At 41.9% G+C, this 20,723-nt stretch overlaps 1 protein-coding gene across 4 annotated transcripts in view; it reads left to right on the top strand.

The window, feature by feature from the left end:
• The window catches only part of Rora (RAR related orphan receptor A), a 743,770-nt gene extending 723,399 nt beyond the window's left edge, over positions 1–20,371 (top strand). For all 4 annotated transcript variants that reach the window (XM_005347679.3, XM_026779447.1, XM_005347680.3 and 1 more), the window contains 6 exons: positions 3,392–3,513; positions 5,253–5,385; positions 6,156–6,263; positions 7,643–7,753; positions 9,033–9,145; positions 10,932–20,371. In XM_005347679.3, the coding sequence (XP_005347736.1) occupies positions 3,392–3,513; positions 5,253–5,385; positions 6,156–6,263; positions 7,643–7,753; positions 9,033–9,145; positions 10,932–11,096 (752 nt within the window). In that variant the 3' untranslated portion in view covers positions 11,097–20,371. The remainder of the gene's footprint in view (positions 1–3,391; positions 3,514–5,252; positions 5,386–6,155; positions 6,264–7,642; positions 7,754–9,032; positions 9,146–10,931) is intronic.
• The last annotated feature ends 352 nt before the right edge of the window (positions 20,372–20,723 follow it).

Genomic DNA, 20,723 nt, shown 5'->3' with positions numbered 1-20,723 from the left:
ATATACATACACATTTTTTTCAGAAAAGATATAAAACCTTTGGGTCTGCACAAGGAAAGTATTGTTTAATTTTTAATTATTGATGTTATCTATAAAAATGAGATATGCTCAGCCCAGATGGTATCTTCTAAAGTTCTATCCCACCCTGAGAGTCTGAGAGAAAATCTTAGAAGCCGGGACTTCCCATGGGAGGGGTTTAAGCGCTGTTACAAACACAGCACAATTCAAAGTTAAAACGGAAATTTTCTTGCCATTTTGTTCTACTTTGAAGTAAACTTACAACTTTGCATTGGGCTGCATCCATAGCCACAGGCTGTCCAAGGGCAGCGAGGGGAGCACACCTGGGTACCCTGACAGTGCTGCAATGGTCAGGGTCAGGCAGGGAGACCCACTCACTGATGCCACAAAGCAAGGAAAATAACTCACTGCTCAGCTTTGCCCAGAAAGCTTGACTCCTAACGCCTAGATTAAACACACCTCACTGTCGCTACCTGGTCTGAGAGCCACACTGGCTTCTTAGACTCTATGCGATTTGGTGAGACTCTCCTCTGCTGAAAGGGATATTTAGAAATAGTGAAGGGTCTTAAAAACATTTGCCTCGCCAGATCTATTATGAACTGGAAATGTAGCTGCTGCCCCCTGCTGGCCCACTGTGTACACTGCGTTAGCCATTGTCTCTTCCTATTGGCTGTTTTAAAGAGTCCCACCTGGTCCGGGTATCCATGAACCATTTTGCAAATGCTGGGGATCGAACCTAGGATCTTGAGCATTCTGCCTCTGAGCTGTGTCCTCAGCCCTGGATAAAATTTGAGACGGGCTTCCTGCCATGCCCCTGAAACTCACTGCATCACTCATGACCCGGAAAGCATGGCAGTCTGCCCGTCTTGGCCTCCCAAGTGCTGGGATTACAGGCATGTGACACCATAGCTGGTTCCCAGTAATATTTGTTAAGATCAACTGAAACAAGGTGTTGACTGGAATAAGTGGGAAAGACATGAGGAAGAGCAGAGTGTGAGACCTGTAGAACCTCCTGAGCTTCCTTTTTTTAAAAAATATGCTAATCTTGGTTTATAGTCTAGACACTGTCCTCCATAGTGAGAGCCCTTTATCTGAGCGGAATTTTCTGCTTTCCAACACACCCATTCTTTTTTTTTCTTAATGAGCTGGCTTCTCCACTTCTCCTCAGGTCTGTCTCCTTGAAGTGCTTTTACACTTTCTTTGTTTACACTCAGTCTTTTAAAAAACACTATTTATCCAGGCTGCTGTGGTACCTATGTGCTGCCAGATAGGGCTGTTAGGATTTATTATGTTTCTGTGTCTCCAAGGAGACTCTGGTTTCAGATTACATTTAGGTGAACTTGCTGTTTCCACACAAACATGTGCCCTCCTGTCTGAAGGAAGCCGTGGCATGTTTATAGCACGCATGCTCTGTCGCTGTTTTCCTGCCGTGGACTCACGATCCTGGAAATGTGGTTATTTTTCAGTATGGTTTGATGTTCATAAACTCCTGTCAATTCTTTCCAATACATTTTTTAGGCAGGATCTTGGTATGTAGACATGCTAGCCTAGAACCTTCTATGTAGAACAGGTGATCCTCAAATACATGGCCATACACCTGCCTTTACCCCAAGAATTCAAGTTAGAGACATGTGCTATCACGTCCAGCTTTTTAAACATGTGAGTCATCCTTCCGTTCCCTAACACTGACTACCATCCCACTTCACACACTGTCTCTCCTATCTCCATTTTAGCAGCTGTATTCCTGGCCCTCCTGGTCCAGCCTTTCTAAGTCCCAAGATGCCAAGTACAAAACTGCCTGTCCTCTGTCCCCAGATGCAATCTTAATACCTCAGCTTTCCTGGCAGAATTCTGCTTGGTCCTATCGTTATGTCATATCCCAACTCAATCCTAAACATCCGAGATTCTTCAGAAGGTGAACCCCGTTACATCATCAAGTCTGACTGTCCCTTACAAATGTCCTATGTGTTCCTTCATCCAGTGGCCCTTGTATATAGAACTCATCTCCTTCCCAACACAACTGACCACTCCTGCCAACCCTGCCCATCTCTTGGGTCCAACACAGTATCCCTCCTTTTCTAAGAAGCATTCTGCAGTTCTGTTCAACCAACCCTGATCTTTCCCTACCCTGAGATTGACTGCCTTTACCTTGTGGTGTGACTTGCCTCATGCTCTCTATCTGAGGTCCTGAATTACCCTTCCTGTGTGTCAACACATGCCCACAGTGACCAGTACCAGAGATCTCCTCACTATATATTTAATATCACCGAAGCCCTCATACACAGTACATGTACAGATAACTATACAGCATCAGGATGTGATGCTCCCTTTCTAACTGTGATTCATTCCATTCTCACAGCAGCCCTATGAACAATTTTCCCCCATTTTACCAAGGAGGAAAGCAAAGTACAGGGAGATTAAATAACTTGCCAAGGCCATACATCTCAGAAGTAACAAGGTCCAGGGTCTTTCTCTTCACCAAAATAACACATAGTCTGTTCATGTCTCAGCAACGCTTGTCCCTATATTTACTAGAAAAATCAAAGGTAATGAATGGCCAAGCCAGTGTAGGTGGTGGTGGTGCACGTCTTTAATCCCAGCCCTTGGGAGGCAGAGGCAGGTGGATCTCTGAGTTCGAGGCCAGCCTGGTCTACAGAGTGAGTTCTAGGACAGACAGGGCTATTATACAGAGAAACCCTTTCTTGAACAACCCCCCCGCAAAAAAAAAGAAAGGTAATGGTCAGTTGTTATTAATGCCGGGGGTGGGGAGATGTTTCAATCAATAAAGTAATAAAGTGCTTGTCATTACAGCATGAAGACCTGAGTTCAATCCCTAAGAAACCATGTTTTAAAAAAGGAAAAAAAAAAACTGGACATGATGTAAGCACAGCACTGGGGAGGAAGAGAGTGAAGAGAGCAATTAAGGAAAGACACTTGATACATGGACACGTGCAAAAATAAAATAGTTTAAATATATACTCACATACACACACATACACTTAAATTCCTGACTTTTTCAAAAGCCACTTTTGAAAAAAAAAGTCTATCATAAAAAGTCAAGAAGGGGGTATCAATCATTGTCATGCCTACGGCTCATTCAGTGCTCATCCAGACACTGGTAGAAAGCCTAAGACAAGGTCAAGCTCCTCAAGGCCTCTGGATCCGACACACTTCATGCAGCTAGTGTTGGCTTTGCAGAGCCTCACTCCTGGGCCCAAATACAGAAGACTCCCAGCTTGCTTGCTTAGCTACACAAAAGAAGCCAAGACTTGTCAGCACACTGCCTTCTGCGAGTGCCTTTTTAAGGCAAATGACACAAGCAAAAGAGTTGCTGGTTCCTGCTCATGGTTGTCACCTCCCATTTTCTCCCCAGAACACCTTGCGCAGAACATATCCAAATCGCACCTGGAAACCTGCCAGTACTTGCGGGAAGAACTCCAGCAGATCACATGGCAGACCTTCCTGCAGGAGGAGGTTGAGAACTATCAGAACAAGGTAGAGTAGGAGGGGTTGCTCTTTCCATCGAGACAGCACTGAGAAGCGGGGAGGAAGGCATTCCCTCAAGAGGACAAACAGTCTGGAGGCAGACTCTCCCGCATCGGCTCTCTGATCTCTGCTTACGGGCCTTACCTCCAGAGCTGATCACAGGCTCAGGGCTTTATTATCTTCCTCAGGTGCTAGGATGTGAAAGTTCAGCTGGAACGGATTTTATTGTATTTTTTAAGTCCCTCTGTGTGCCAGTGGGAGACTAGATTGGGCAGCTCCCAAAAGTCTCTGTGAACTAGGACTTGTCCTGATGCCACAAGAGATTCTGAGGTCTAAGAATGGTTGAAGACAATCAGCCCATGCTGCATGCTGCTAGAGTAAAGAGGGGTTGTTTCGGGATTGTGGAAAAGAACAGGGCTTGGGATGCCACAGAGATGGCTCGGTGCTTAAGAGCACTTGCTACCCTTTCAAAGAATCTGATTCTCAGGACCCACATCAGGGAGGAGGGAGGGAGGGAGGGAGGGAGGGAGAGAGAGAGAGAGAGAGAGGTTGCCTGTGTGTTCATACACACTTAAAAATCTTTTTTAAAAAAAGGAGAAGAATGAGGTTTGGGAAGGTCTGGCTATCACTGTTTAAGACTAAAGATGAGCCTGGCAGGTGGTGACCCTACTTGCTTTTATCTCTATGACACCAACCAATGGGCCACTAAAGTAGGGGGGTAAGCTGAAGGTAAGGGAATGGTAATTATCCATTTTGCCTTTGGAAAGAGATGGCTTTTGCCAGTGATGGTAGAAAGTCGGGCTGGGAAAGGACCATGGAGATGATGGAGGTATATTTCCCCTTCACTGTTACTGGGGAGGTGATTGAGGTATATCCTCCCCTTCACTGTTACTGGTGAGAAACCCATCATACCTTGGCTGTGGCTACCCAGTGACAGCATCAGGACCATGTCCTCATGCGACTCCGCTCCAGGATTTTTCCCCATCACACTGTTAGAAATAACCTTAAGCTGTGGGGTGTAGTGGGAGAGCAGATGAGCAAAGCAAAAGCTCCAGGACGCTGTGATGAGTGGGAAGGTGGGGAGAGCAGCAGCTCCCTTAGTCTGCCTCTGAGGACAGAGTCACCCCATCACCCAAGCCACAAAGGAGAGCGAGCAATGCAATGAGAGCTAGCGGGCCTTGTGAAATAGGACGTTGCCTACTGGATGAGAAGCCTCCAGAGTTTTGATGTCATTTTGTCATTTCCGAATAGACGACAATTTGTATAAATGTGTGAAACAAAGACGTCATCTAGCTCAGCAAGTACAGACCAAAAAAAAAAAAAAAGTACTTGACACTTCTTTCTTTCCACACCCGTAAAGAATAGGTAAACTCCCTAAAATAAATGAGCTGCTTTTTTTAAAAAAAATCCTCCACTTACTGTGGAGCCCAAGTTAGAGCAGTGATGTATATTGCTCTCCTGACATGTCTTTAGCTGTTGGCCCCACATGTTCATAATACCCCTGACTTTCTACCCCCCCTTCAACACCCCCATTCAATTGCCTTCAAACAGTAAGCCAGGGATCTCAGGAGGCAGAAAGGATATGGAAGCAGGCTTTTAGAGCCTAAATAACAGAGACAATTTTTTTTTAATCCTATAATCTTTCTTAACCCATTTCCAAAGAGCTTTCTTTTTACAAACTAGGAAGCTAGCTAGTTGCACTAGGATTCCCAGCTAGTCTTATGTTAATGTGTCTCCCTCCTTCACAGCAGAGAGAGGTGATGTGGCAGCTGTGTGCCATCAAGATTACAGAAGCTATCCAGTATGTGGTGGAGTTTGCCAAACGCATTGATGGATTTATGGAGCTGTGTCAAAATGATCAAATCGTGCTTCTAAAAGCAGGTATGTGCTCTGCAAGTGAATCCTGATGTCGCTTCCAGCCTGTTTTCGCCTGCTCGTTAAAGAAATGCTTGCTAAGGAAGGTGTCGGAGCCATTTTTTCTCAGTGATAAGAGCTCAGGGTTTGCTTAGCAGAAACCAAACCCTTTTTATAAAAGCATTTTAAAGATACAGATGGTCCAGTGGTTAAGAGCGCTGGCTGCTCTTGCAGAGAACCCAGCACCCACCTGGAGGCTCACCACCATCCATAGCTACAGTTCCAGGGGATCCAATATCTTCGGACCTCAGGCACCAGGCATGTACATGGTACACACATATACATGCAGACAAAACATTCATACATACCAAGTTATTTGTTTAGGTGGTGGTGTGTGTGTGTATATACTTTTAAAAAGATGCCCAGGAAGCATTGCTTCCATTTTCCTATTTCTCTGGGAGGAAGGTTATACTGGGAAATATTTGCATCCCAAATCTTAGCATCACCCTTCGGGCCCTCACACTGAACTGTTAGGAAGGTGTTTATGAGCTCAGAGAGTCGTTGCTAGGCTGGATTGTTGAAATCCGTATGCAGAATGTTTCCCAAGCTACCTTAAAACTCTACAATGCTGTGTGAGTCGGTCTTCATGTCTTCTGCCGCGTGGACAGAGGGCTGGTGTGACTGATAACACGAGAAGCCCTGCCTTAGCCACTGTACCATCTCAGGAAGGCCTCTGTGTTAGCACCTCAGCAGGGGACTGAGATCAGAATGGCGCTAAGCAATCCTCCCGCACACAGGCTCTCTGGAGGTGGTGTTTATCAGGATGTGCCGTGCCTTTGACTCTCAGAACAACACCGTGTACTTTGATGGGAAGTATGCTGGCCCCGATGTCTTCAAATCCTTAGGTAAGGAAATCTCATGCTGTTGGCTCGGTAAATGGGGGTCATGTTCAGGGATGTGGCTGGATAAAAGCTCTTGTTGCACAAAATAAAACTGGTTATTTGGAATCTAAATTAACGGGTGATACACCTATCTTGCTATCTGTAGCTGTCTGCTATAAAACGGTCTGCACGCAGCAGATAATCTCGTCGACATCATATGCAAGCTCAAGTTCATTTGTCGGTTAGCCATTGAGGGAGTTATTATCTACATCACATGTAAACTCTTTGTCGGTCGGTCATTGAGGGAGTTATCACATGACCTCTCAATGCCCCTTCCAGGTTCAAGTAAATGAGATTGTTAATGAATGAAGTGTTCAATATACTTAGAGAGAATATGATTCATATGTAAAAATGAAGCAAAACTGAAAAGGCCCACCATTCCCTGCCTCTCACTGTTAACCATTTACATAAAAGAAATATAAACATCGAAAAAGTCCAGTAAAGCTGAAGAAAACTATGGGATATGCATCGTAAATATGTCCTTTTGAGTTTCTGTAATTTAAACAATCAGAATGTTGCCATTAAGGAAAAACAAGGAGAAACAAGACGTGTTGACTGGCTTATTTTAACCATGAGTAGTAAGAGGTTTGCCTAAGTGTAGCATGGCCCTCCACCATTCACAAATACTAACCAATTGGCAAACCTGATAACACAGAAACAAAACTTAATTCATCTTTGGCGAGTTGAATTATTATTTTAGGAGACTTTCACATTATTTTCAATTTGATTAATAGTTAAAATAATTATACCACCAGCATGAACCTGAGTATCCTAGTCAATAGGGCATTTCAGTTAGCCAGTAGCCGTTAATCCTGTTTATTATAAATAAGGGTTCTGAAGTCAGACAACCTGGCTTTGAATGTCAGGTTGTGGCCGTGGGTACATTATTTATCTCTATTAAGTTTCCGTTTCTTCAGCCCTAAAATGGGAATCTAATGATAACATGCGCCTCGCAGGGCTGTTTTGAAATCCGAGGAAGCGCTAAGAATGTAATTCAAGTAGTTATCTGCATAGGAACCCAGGACATGTTCTCTCTCATTACTGCAGATGATGATGGTGGGGGGTCCTGATGTGGAGTTAATGGTGGTGGTTAGGATACTACTGATAGTGGAGATGATGCTTTGTGATGATGGTGGTAATGATAACGGTGGTACCAGGAGATGTTACCAGTGATGGTGCTGTTGGCTAAGCCATTTTCTCTTTTAACAATTCAGACTACTCAACTAAGAAATGCCCTTCCTATCCTATCGCATCTCCACCTTCCCCATCTCTCTTCACCTTGTTCTGTATTCTTCTCCTAGGGTAACCACCGACATCCTAAACTTCCTTTATTTTAATCATAGGTTGTGAAGACTTCATTAGCTTTGTGTTTGAATTTGGGAAGAGTTTGTGTTCTATGCACCTGACTGAAGATGAAATCGCATTATTTTCTGCATTTGTACTGATGTCAGCAGGTAAGAAAAATCAAACGAAAACACAACAGTTTCTGACATGTCCAGTACAGAATGTTTTCACAAGCACAGGACTTTTAACACATCATCTAATATTTGTGGGGCTTCCGAGAGCAGCTGCCACCCTTATTCAATTTAAAGTTTCTCAAAGTATACTCCCTCTACGCAAACACACACGACTCTTTTCTAAAGACCTTATGGGACTAAAGAGATGACGCAGTGGGTAAGAGTACTGGCTACACAAACATTAGGACCTGAGCTCAGATCTCGGCACCCACATTAAAAAAGAATTACACACAAGTAAGAGCAACCTTAGCACTAGGAAAGTGAGTGGAGGACTGAGGGCATTTGCTAACTGCCAGACTAGCTCCAAGTCAGGGAGAGACCCTGCCTCAAGGGAATACAGTGGGGAGTGGTAGAACAAGACACCTAATGTCCTCCTCAGGCCTCTACAAACATGTGTGCACACATGAATTCCTCCTCTCCTCTCTCTCTCTCTCTCTCTCTCTCTCTCTCTCTCTCTCTCTCTCTGTGTGTGTGTGTGTGTGTGTGTGAGAGAGAGAGAGAGAGAGAGAGAGAGAGAGAGAGAGAGAGCGCTCATGATATGCAGATAAAAATTTTAAGAAGTAATAGTTTCATAAATCTTAACCAGTACTAACTCCACAGACCAAGACAAAGGAGTTCATAGAATAGAGTTGTTCTTCTTGGTACCAGCCTCTAAGACAGTGTGCCTCTATAAACACTGCCATCCACAAGTCTATCTGCCTCCAACCTACTTTCCCAGTAGATCGCCTCTTGGGGGAACAATCCTGTACTCGGAATTCTCACACAAAGACATTCCTAAATTAACAGCCCCTAAGTCATTTGAAATTCTACTGACAGTTTGAGTTGCCCTGGATTAAAAAGCAATTTAACTTTGCAGAAAGGCCAGCGGGACAGGTGGGATAGTGCCTGTAAAAGAATTATCACGAAAGCTTGGGGAGGGCGGGGCACTGTGGGTTCATGTGCAGTCACTGGGGTCTGGCCCTAATGTAGCTGGTCTTTAGAAGAAATCCAGCCTCCCACCATCCCAGGACCAGATGCAGCGGGAAGAGTTAATACCCTGCCCTAGATGTCAGAGATTGTCTTGGCAGCCTGCAGAAGCAAAGTTTCAAAGAGGGGAACTGGCCCGTGAGTCTGTGAACACACATCATAGCACAGGAACCAGTGTTTTGGTCAGGAGGAACAAGGGTCTGATGCAGTGTTGAAGGAATGGCACTGAGTTTCTTTTTCCCGTGTTTAGATCGCTCATGGCTGCAGGAAAAGGTAAAAATAGAAAAACTGCAACAGAAAATTCAGCTAGCCCTTCAACACGTCCTACAGAAGAACCACCGAGAAGATGGAATTCTAACGAAGGTAAGGTCCACTATCTCCTGGCATAAATCTTGCATAATCTGGCATAAATCTCTTTATAAGTCACATGACCAGCCCAGAATGTATTAGCATGGGCTACTCGCTCAGAAAGTTCTATTGGGCCAAAACTCATTACTCGGGTTAAAATGTATTTGTTGTAACTGATCACAAAGTTTCCTGCAGTAACACAGCAATCTGGGAAAGCGTCATTATTACATGTGAATTATGTGTATGGGCAGAGCATGTGCATGGAGGTGCTCACAGAGACCAGAAGAGCATGTTAGATCCGATGGAACTGAAGTTACAGGCAGCTGTGAGCTGGGAACTGAACTCTGGTTCTCTGCAAGAGCAGTACGTGCTCTTAATCACTGAGCCGCTTCTCCAACCCAGAAAGACCTTTTTCCTTAAAGAATGAACCCTCTCAGGAACCTCTTCCTGCTCTTTAAAGTTAAGCATAGAGCAGGGGCAACATGCTGCCCAGGAGGATCTCTGAATTTAGACGGAGGAAGCAGAAAAGGACTAAAAGATAACTATATATTCCAATACTGGTTCTCTTAAACTCATTAGTTATCAACAATAAATCTTCTTTATATTTTACCAGTTTCCTATTTCTGGGCTGTATTAAAAGCACGAGGCTCCATTTTTGCTAATTATCTTTTTCAGCTAAAATATGATATATCCCTCAGTGCTGTTGCTTCTGATGTTAGGAAAGCATCCACTTCCATTCTTTGCTCAGTTGCTGTGTTGTACAGGAAGATTTGAAATGTTTGGTGCTTGGGTTTCCTACCCGATTCCTTCCGTTGTTTCCATGGTAGCTTGGGGAGGTCAGAGTGGAGAAATTGGGTTTAGTTTTGTACATGGTCTGTGAGCATGAGGGAAAGGGGAGAGCCCAACTGCCCAAGCATGAGACTACCATCAGGGCCATTAGCATGGAGGGGACCCGAATGCAGACAGATCTGGTGAAGCAGTTCCCTAGAGACAGTTACTCTGATCTGCAACCACGAGACATCTTGCCTTGTGTGGTGCAGTAAGTTTACAAGCATCTTTGCAGGTCACTGTTGTTGCCTTAAGATGCTAGACTTTCATTCCCTGAGACCCTGAGTGGCTTTAGCATAGAGACAGCTATTTCTCTAGAGGAAAATCGCCCATAGCATTGACTTGTACGGTCTGGTGAATGGCTAAGAGGCTCAAGATACTAGCCAGATGATCTGAGTTTGACACCCTAGGACCCACATGGTGGGAAGAAAGAACTGACTCCCAGAAGTTGCCCTCTGACCTGCATACACACACATACTATATATACATACTTGCACACAGAGAGTTGAGATAAAAAATAAATGTAATTTAAAAAACAAAAGAATTGACTCACACTTATTTTGCATACAGCGCACTGCTCTCAGGGGTAGCGCTCTTGCTAACAGGACCTGCCTGCCACTCACCTACTTCTCCATCAGCAGACCTCTTCCTTTCCCACTGAGGCGGTAGTAGGGCTCCCGATGGTACACCCTGGATTAGGGAGGAGCCCAGAACCTCATCAGTGACTGGGGGGGTGGGAGGATTTGCTTATGAATACCTCCTTGAGTTAAATTATTCGTGTCCAAGGTACATTTGGTGTTTTGTAAGCATCCTAACATAGGCCGTCCACGTAGCCCTCCCTGCCCCTACCGGCAGACTTAAGCACATGTGTCCTCACCATGATGAGCAGTGTTGCCGCGCTCACCCTGAGTCCTTGGATTTTCCCTCTCATGACTGCCCTCCCCTGACATCCTGTCCTTTCTCCTGCTTACAGCTAATATGCAAGGTGTCTACGTTAAGAGCCTTATGTGGACGACATACAGAAAAGCTAATGGCATTTAAAGCAATATACCCAGACATTGTGCGACTCCATTTTCCTCCGTTATACAAGGAATTGTTCACTTCAGAATTTGAGCCAGCAATGCAAATCGATGGGTAAATGTAGTACCTGCGCACTTCAAGAACGTCTGAAGTACAAACATGAAAAAAAAATTTAAAAAAGGAACTAAAACAATGACGACGAAGACAAAATTAACTGAGACACTTTCTATGGCCCTGCACAGCCCTGGAGCGCCAACACACTGCACAGACATCTTGTGGTGATCGGGGTTCAGGCACAGAGGGAAAACAATCAGAACCAATAAAAGCTAAACTTGTTTTGCTCATGCATATGATTTCCACTATGCCTACAGATACGGACCCTTTTTCTGTCTCGACTTCCGGAGCGGTTGGCCTCTGCATCTAACAGGAGGAGGGTACAACAGTCAGAGGAGCCCCTTTTCATATAGCTCATTGCCCACAGACTCTTACGGGTAACAACAGAGTGCAGCAGTAATCGGTGACCCTGGTGTGCACCGCGGGGTTGCAGCGTTACTTTGCACAGCTTGCTTTTCTGTGTCATGAAGGAAGATTTTGTTTTTCTCACCGATTATTGCCGGTCAGCGGGATGGCGTGAAAAGGGGATCCACAGCGCTCGCAACAATAGCATTAGGATATATTACACAGGGTAAATGGGCATGAAGACTATATATAGCTAAAGAGATATTGTTTATATATTGTTTTAATTAATATAAAATGTAGTGACTGGCGTAGCTTTTCCTGTTGAATTGATAAGGCACTTTCCGTTTTGCACCTTTTGTTTTCTTTAAATTAAATGCTAGCGTGTTCACTGTCGCCGTGTCGCATGTACACCAGAAACACAAGTTTAGCTGAGAAGGCTTGGAAGGTACGTCGGGAGGTATTTATGCTGCTGTTTACAAAAAGGAAAAAAAAAAAGAAAGAAAAAAAAATGATTATTTTTAAAAGACTGGCTGGTCATATCCAGAAATCAACATGTTGAATTTTTTTTTCCCCATCCAGAAATTTGGAATTAACGGACTGCTCCCTAAATCATACTTTGTTTTGCATGCAATTAAGAATGGGTTTGTTTATGCTTCATACAGAGTCCAAGGAGTGTCTGGTGCTGTGAGCTTAAACCATATGTGCAGTTTTTTAAGTTTATAAAATGCCACTTTGGGGAAGTGAAGGAGGGGAGACTCATTTGACACAATTCAGTAGTCAAAGGGACACAGTATTAATTTGGAATTCAGAACAAATTAGTAACCAGAATATTAATTGGATAGCAAAAACACAAAACAAAAAGTAAATCTTATTTAGAAAAAAGACCCAAAGACTCTATGTGGAGCAAACACACTCCCTGCATTCATTGAATGTCTTATGTTCTTGGCATCAGGAGCCCTAAAAATTCATCTCAGAGAAAATTGATCCTAGACTAGCTGTCCCAGATTCTAGAATGCTGCTGTCTGTATTGGGTAGACAATGGACGAAGAGGGAGGGAGACAGTGTTGAACCTGGTTCCCATATTTAAAATCACCCTTCAGAGTAAAGGGGATGCCAAGCTGCAGACATTTTCTGTGTATTTATCTTCACTAGAAGACTGTGGACTGTAATTTATTTTTTTAAATATTTAGAAGATAGTTGGGCTTTTGTGTTCAGGTAAGAAGTATTGAGGTATCCTTGATTAATTTTGCATTTTAAAAAAAATCCCCAATGGGAGAAGGAAGGAACATTCTTATGTTCACAGGTGTACATATTTTAAAAGCAAGTGCCCTGGGACTAGAGATGATGGCTCAATGATCAACAACGCTTATTGCTCTATCAGAGGACCAAAGCCTGGAACCCAGCAACCAGATCGGGCAACTCAAAAAAGCCTGTAACTCCAGCTCCAAGGTATCAGTGTTCCTATTGGCCTCTGTGGGTGCGTGTGTGCAAGCACACACACATACACACAGTGAAAGAGACAGACACACACACAAAAAAAAAAATCAAGAAATCCTTTAAAACGAGTTCCCTTTTGAGAAATTAGGAGGCATTTGGAAGATGACTTTGGCCACAAGATACTGGTCTGGCATCAAAGATCATGCATTACCTGTGAGGAAAAGGGAACATCGTCCTTGGCACAAGGTGAGTGCTTCCATGAACCCCTACATATGCAATAGCCTTTTCTGCCACTAGGGTCCTTGTAGACTCTTTTGCCAGCATTTCTGTTCTTGCTGATGTCCCTATGATGGGTTTACCTGGGCCAGCCTCCCAGAGCGTGTCAAGATTTTTAACTTCATTGACTTTCTGCCTTATTTACTGAGGGACTTGGGAAGTAGGAAGGAATTATTTGTATAGAAATGTGTGGGTGAAGCCTAAATAACATCTGATTTTTTTTTTTCAAAAACAGAGTAAGGGTTTAACCATAAACAGGAGAGCGATATTTACTTAAATTTCTTACAAGCATAGAAATTTTTATGTGTTTATATAGAGAGGTTAGCTGTCAACATATAATATTTATATTGGGCAAGAAGGGGTAAATCAAAATTTTATTTAAGCATAGTTCCTTTAAAGATTAATAGTATTTATATTCTGAAAAGAGTACAGTTTTGTTATTTATTTGCCCCCCTTTTTTTTTCTGTTGTTTCTCCTGTGTGAGGGAATGGTGTGAGGTTTGGGTTTGGTTTTCATTTTTCTTTTCTCTTAAGTTCAGATTTACTAAATTTGGGGATGGTTTTAGTAAAGTATATTAACTTCTTTTTAACCAAAGCTTTCTGCATATGACCAGCCTCGGGTGCTAGCGCACTAAAGAGCAACTAAACCTAATCCCAGTGTCGGCATGTGAATAAGGGAGCTGACCCAACTTGTCTAAGGGGGAGAGAGAAGGTGACATTGAACTTCATTTTCCCAGAAAGGATTCTGCATGTACCTAACACAAAACAAACCCAAGATAGTCCAGTCTCACTCAGTGCCATGCTGTGGTGGCGTGGCTTTTACCACACAGCAGGAGAGAGCAGGGTGATGCTGTTTCCGGGTGTTCCTGAAAGAAAAACAAGAAGTAGGCTTTCGGAGCAAAATCCTCCGACATTGCAGGGACAGAGCCATACAGACGCACTCTGAGAAATTGAGGGGACAACTGACGGACAATTTGCACCTAAGTTGAGAGTCACAGGGAGCCAAGAACAGGATGGAAAAACTTTGGCATTTTTCTTTTCCTTATCATGAGAACCCCTTGTGTGGTGTCACAAGGTGGTCGATGACAGAGAATCACGAAGCTTAATAGTTCATGTCATGAAAGTTGCCTGAACTTAAAAGACTCGACAGTCTCCTGGGGACTGAACAGTATCATACGCTCAGCTGCTGGAATGCCATCAGATAACTCTTTTTTTTTTTCCAGAAGGTAAATGAGGCTTTTGTACAAAATCTGAATATTGTTACTGTCATACTCAAATGGTCCAGCAACATTATGAGAAACTGGCCTTGACCACAGTGAAGTCCAAAGTGCGGCTGAAAACACTTTTTGGACAGATCACAAACTGTACTAAGCTATGGATTACTTTTTTTTTTTAAGCATTCAGAATTTTAATTTGTGTGAAATCCATAATTTTTTTTTTTTTGCCCCAAAGTCTTTCACATCCTGGTTCACCCTTCCTAACTTAAGGAAAACATGACCTAAGACACTGCTTCTAAGTTTGGTTGTTCTTTAGCGAGTGGATACCAGATCTCTGTGAGTGAACGGGGGGTGGGCTGAGGGTCAGGGGAGGAAAGAGCGTGTCTGCCTGTGTGTGTGTGTGTGTGTGGCTTTCATGTGTATGATATGCGTGTGTTAGACCGCTTCTAGGCTACTAAGTGTCAATGGAAAAGAAAATGTATTCAAAATACATAAATCAAAACTAGAAGATGGAAAAAAAGATTTATTCTATACAAAGCCTTGTCTGGACCACTCTAGAGAGACTTCTATTTTTTTAACCCTTCTATAAATATTTGATGGCACTAGAAATATTCCTGCAATAAAATGTGATTTGTGTAAAGAAAAAAAAAGATTTTGTAATGTGAAACAAAGAAAGAAAGTAATGTAATTTTCTAAAAAAAAAAATACAAACAAACAAACTTTGTATTATTTTCTTGATGGAATTTGCCTATCTGTCTTTGGAAAACTTTTTATTTCATTGAATGTGCCATAGTAGATGTATGTGTTTTTAGTTTTAGACTAAGGGATGGCTGTTTGTGTTCCGACATTCCAAAATGCAAAGCAACTTAGAAGAAGCCTTGATGAGGTTTCAGTAGGATGCAAGCGTCTCTCCTTGTTGCTTTTTTGCACACGTCTTTAATTCCTACCTAGTGCAATATCTGTACATAGAGCACTTGCGGGTGTACTTTGATCCCTCAGGGAAAAACACATATTTGTACAGTTGTTGGGTTTGTTTTGGTTTTTTGTTTGTTTTTGGGTTTATTTTCCTTTTTGTTTTTGGCTAAGGAATGTCGATCGAATCACGTGTTATTGTTAAGAGGCAGCCAGATAATCAGCCTAAAGCCACTGTTTCAGACCCCGATTGTTTGAGTCATGTCTTTCCAGTACTATTATTTTCAAATAACAATTAATAATAATAATAATAAAAGGCTATTTTCTGACAGTTCTTTGTGCTGACTGGTGGAAAACGAAAGGGGGAACAAAGCACCTTATGATTGACTTACTGTGAATGACAATCCATCTTGGTGTCAAGGACAGAGCCCTGTTGTCTCCAGTTGGGGCTGAGAGTCAGAAACACTGTGCTCAGGGATCTTCTAAACTCTTAAACAGGGTGGCCAGTGGACTGGGACAAATTGTGTTCTTACTATTAAAAAGACTGATGATAATGCTATCCCTCCGAGGCACAAGCGAACTGTAGAGAAGTGTGTATATGTGTGTCTTGTCTGTCTGTGGGAACTCTTCACTGTCTCATTTTCTTGCGTTCAAAATTTCTGTGTTTCAAAATACTTCGCAACTCCTGAGGCAGTGTGAAGGTCTGCCAGTGTGTATGAAAAAGATGAATTCAGAAGTGACAGACCAATCAAGGCACAAAGTGCAGCCCCGTTTACTGTTTCCCTAATAATTAAAGCAATCTCGGGGAACATAATTTTAAACAGTTCAAATTCTGTGTGTTAAGAATTAGATTTCTTTTTAAACCAGCAGTAAGAGCTATCAGTGAGATGGGCAGCAACAGAGAACCTGTCTGAGCTAGAAAACAACAGGGTTTTGTTTTTCACTGTATTCTCTGCCGTAAGAGAACCAAACTCCTGTTATGCAAACCAATTCCTATTCCACAGCCCTAGCTGTTTTTGTTTGTTTTCCCGCAAGAGCTGACATTTAAAGACAGGTCCGTTCCTGCATGACAGACCATACATACCTCGATCCAGCTGTAGGGGTTTCACAGTTCGAAAGGTAGTTCCTTTCTCCTATTCCCATATATCACTTCCCATAAAGTCAGAGAGGCTCAGTGGAGCTAATGATTCTGCACCCCCTGCCCCATAATACGTGCTTGGCAGAATTCCATAGCTTCTTATTACTTTAAGAGAACTTGGTATGGGAAACCTGTCCCTGTCCATCAGGTGACAGTACTACCTCATACCTTGTTCTGAGTGTAGAAGGGGACAGAAATCTCCCTCCTCTCCTCTTCTCTCTCCATCCACATATACATGTGCACACGACATTTTTTTTTTTTTTTACATACCACCACAGGGCCACCTCTTACTCCTAAAGTTGTGATGCAGAACCCTACAAGGGTAGCCTTGTACTGTAGATCAGTTGTGTGCCCAGAAAAGCAGCTGCCACGGTCAAATACTGATGGGCTGCTATTCTCTGTCATACCAGTCTTCTTTCTAGTCCCTAAACACTAATGTATGGACTGCTTCCACCAGATTTGATGATAAGGACTTCCCATTGCTGTTGATTTGTAACTGAAGGGCAACTACTAATATCTTTGAGGTGATTGGTCGCACTTCTGTGTACTCCCTGTACCCGTGCGTGCATGTGTGTGATCAGTTTGTGACACTCTCAACATTTTTTTTTAACAAGCAGGAAGGTCGCTTCATACCAGGAAGCCACCAGGAATGGGGGCAGAGCACGTTCAACCACACACACCCTCAGAACTTAGAGCAATAAACACTATTCAGTCACTTATTAACTTGGAAATGGGTGACAGAATATTTGATCCAAACAGAAACCACCTTTTCCCAGGGGTCTAGTGTGGAGAGTGGAGATGACTGTTTGGAAGAGATGCCTAGAGAATCCGCGTTCTCTGTTTACATGCAGTGTGTTTTGCCCCATAAGCTGTCCTATGCTTTTTCTTTGATCCTTCTGGAAGCTAATGACAGACAGCTCGCTGTTAGCTTTATGTGTTATGCACGTCATTACGTTGTCCTCCCAGAACTGGCTTCTCTCTGGTGTTCATGTATTTCTCATTCATTATGACTTGGGTGGAGGAGTCACTACTTCTAAGATGACGATCACTGAACACATTGCATACATAAATGCAGAAATTTCTTGAGCAATATAGTGAATATGAATTCACACCCACACACACTCCGTAAGTACTGTACACATCTTCCCAAATCCTCAATTCTCTGCTTATCCACAGTGGTTTGAAATCTCATTGCAACAGTGGTGAATGTCTTAGACAGTAGGACATTAGCTGGCTGCTTCTTAAGTGTACCTTGTATCGTCTGCCTGCTCCTTTTGTGGAGATGTGTTTTTGTATCGGATGTTTGGGCCAATGGGAGGCTTCAAGCTACAACATATTTTCCCAGCTTAAACATATTGAACTTATGACAAACCCCAGACAAGGCTTTTAATCTGTAAAGAACTGCAGTGTTGGGTGGTTTATTTACAAACCGTTTTCAATGTTGTCCATTTTTATGGCACCTTTAACAATATACTTGTTTCCAAAGTACAAAAAAAAAATAATAGGTTAAATAATCTAGCCATAACTGAATGTCAAGCAATAAAACAAATGACTTTTGTGCATAGACTTTAAAAGCTACAAATTTTAGACATCCGCATGTAAATGCAATCTCTTGTTTACTGCTTTCTTCAACTCAAGCAACAGATTCCTTATTTACTATTAACTTAAGAACTTGTAATGGCCTGTACACATTCTCTCCTACTCTTCTTTCAAATTTACCTTCACCCCTGCTTCGGAGTCATAATATTTAATGTTGTTCTGCACACCTCTATACAGTTAACTTTCTGGCTTTTGTTCTGTATAGATAAGAAGATGTTATATTATAAACAGCCTACTCAGTGCAAATATTTATCTGTTTATCAAATCCACAATATGCTGTGTAATACTGGTTTTACTATCTAATCTATTTTAGACATAGCTGTTTAGAACTAGAGTGTGCTATTTTTGTGTTTTTCTGATGTGTGGTGCTAGATAAGTTACTTTTGTGAACAAAAAAAAATATCCCTTTTATTCCTAGACAAAACCACCTTTGGGTCTTGTTAATTTCACTGAGTATAACTATATATTTGTATATATATATACATATATAAATATATATATATATATATAATCTACCTGTACCCAACCAGCAACTGTATCAGAGTGCTGGATTTGGGATATGCTTTTCTCTTTAAATACATAATATCATTATATAAATTATTCTAGAGTGTATTTAATTAGGATAAAATTACATCCTTAGTATGGATATTTGACATCTATTGGGTGAGTTTGTTCATAGATATGGACATGAAAAACTGTTACCGTTTAAGTGTGTTGCTCAGCTTGACATCGCATCGCCTGAGCTGAAAAAGAATTTGACAGGCCTTGACCCTGAAGCAACAATCTCATTTAGTGGAGAAATTCTTTCTCGCCTTACTGAGGAACTCTAATTTGCACCGGACTGAAATGTGCATTAATTCCTAGTATAGATAATACGTAGAATATTCATGGAGGATTGATAGCACCGTAGGCCGTTCCCCTCATCTGAGTCATGAGCTGTATGGACGTAGGCATTGGGCTACACTCCAAATTCAACAAGGGACGATGCTTTATTGTGACCGCAACCAGTTCTGTGAACTGCGTGGAGAACCTTTGTTAACTCTTTGACTTCTTTCCCCAAGACTGACTGGCATTGTTAAAGTTGTACTTCAAATATCTAACTAAGGATGTGATTAGCCTTCTTAAATATTGATTAGAATTGTTCTGTAATATTACTGAATTTGTAAGATCTTTAGCAAAGATTTTTGAGCAATTTATAAATATAGAGCAAATGTTTCTGTTTACTTCACTTTTTGTAACTGAAGGTGATAACTTCTCACGTCACAATTAGCGGATCCCACGCATCACAATACATACTTAGCCACCATTCTGGACATTTCCCATTTTTACTGCTCTTCCCTTGATTATAAATGTAATCAGGTGGTTAATGGAAGCTAATGCATATAACTGACCTTTTAAAGTGAATTTGATACAATTTAGGGAGAAATCTCTTTTAATGCAATTATGCCATTCCTTAACTGTCTAGCTTGAAGAGAGATTGAAACATTTTTTGTTGGTTTGTCTGATTGATTGAATAAATGATTGATTTTTGCACAGTTTAGTATCCCAAGCTTCCCTAGGGTAGAACTTTCATCTCTTTGTACTTGCACATGGCCAGCACATGTCAGCATTCGGTAACTGTTTAAAATGACAAGCGTGCCCACGATTAAAACACTGCCCAACTGGAGTGTTTGGGCAAAAGCTGATAAAATCTGCAAAGTCACACAGTTAACAGTTCTATAACCAAGTCTACAGGTCACATTGTCCTTTCAAAGGACGTGAAATGCTGAGTCTAATTGTGTGTGGGTCTCCAGGATCAAGCACACAAATGTCACATAACTCTCCAGGTAGCAAGCCTGGCCTGCTGTAAGTCGTCGTAAAGTCTGGAAGCAGTGATGCTGAACCTATAAATAAGATGTCGTCTCTTTTGTGTACAGGATGTAAAGCTTCTTTCTCTGTCACACTAGAAATGCAAACCATTTATGGGATTCCTAAAAACCATAGTCTGGACCTAAACCTTTGCTAATGATCTTTACTAGAGGCTCATCCCACTTTTCACTGACATTGGGTTTTCTTTTCAATCCTCTCTCTACAGTAGTAGACTCCTTATTCCCAGCTGTTTATTTTATTGAATCCTGAATTTAAAGAAAAAAAAATATTTTGATTCATTTTGTAAATACAAGCTGTAAAAAAAGAGAGATTTAATGTTGTCTTTTAAATACTCCAATTTTCATTCTAATATGGATGTTGTTATATTGTACTTAGCAACTGTACCTTTAACATTACAGTACCTTTATTAAAAGTGCATTGAACACATCAATTTTAGATGTGCTTTGTGTGCTCTTATCCTATAATAAAATTTCAGCTTCTAATGGAACACTTGTCTTGCATTTCTTCCTTCCTTACTGAGTGACACTGTATACTTTTCTAATTTTATGTCCCTCTTGTGAATGGTGTTCCAGGGAACCTTGAGAATCAGTAAGGCTCACAGACCAGTAAGAGTTGGGCCACCTGGACTATTCCAGATGGCTCAGTGGTTAAGAGCACTAGCTGCTCTAGAAGAGGATCTGGTTTCAATTCCCAGCACCCATATGGTAGCTTAGAATTATCTATAACTCCAGTTCCAGAGCATCTCTATTCTGATCTCCATGGACACCAAAAATGCCCATGATACACACATATTCAAGCAGGCACTCATAGACATAAAATAAAAATAAATTGTAAAAAAT

Source organism: Microtus ochrogaster, chromosome 5 (assembly GCF_000317375.1).
Source record: "Microtus ochrogaster isolate Prairie Vole_2 chromosome 5, MicOch1.0, whole genome shotgun sequence".
In the NCBI taxonomy this organism is placed as follows: Eukaryota; Metazoa; Chordata; class Mammalia; order Rodentia; family Cricetidae; genus Microtus; species Microtus ochrogaster.
This window is presented reverse-complemented; position numbering and strand designations above follow the sequence as displayed.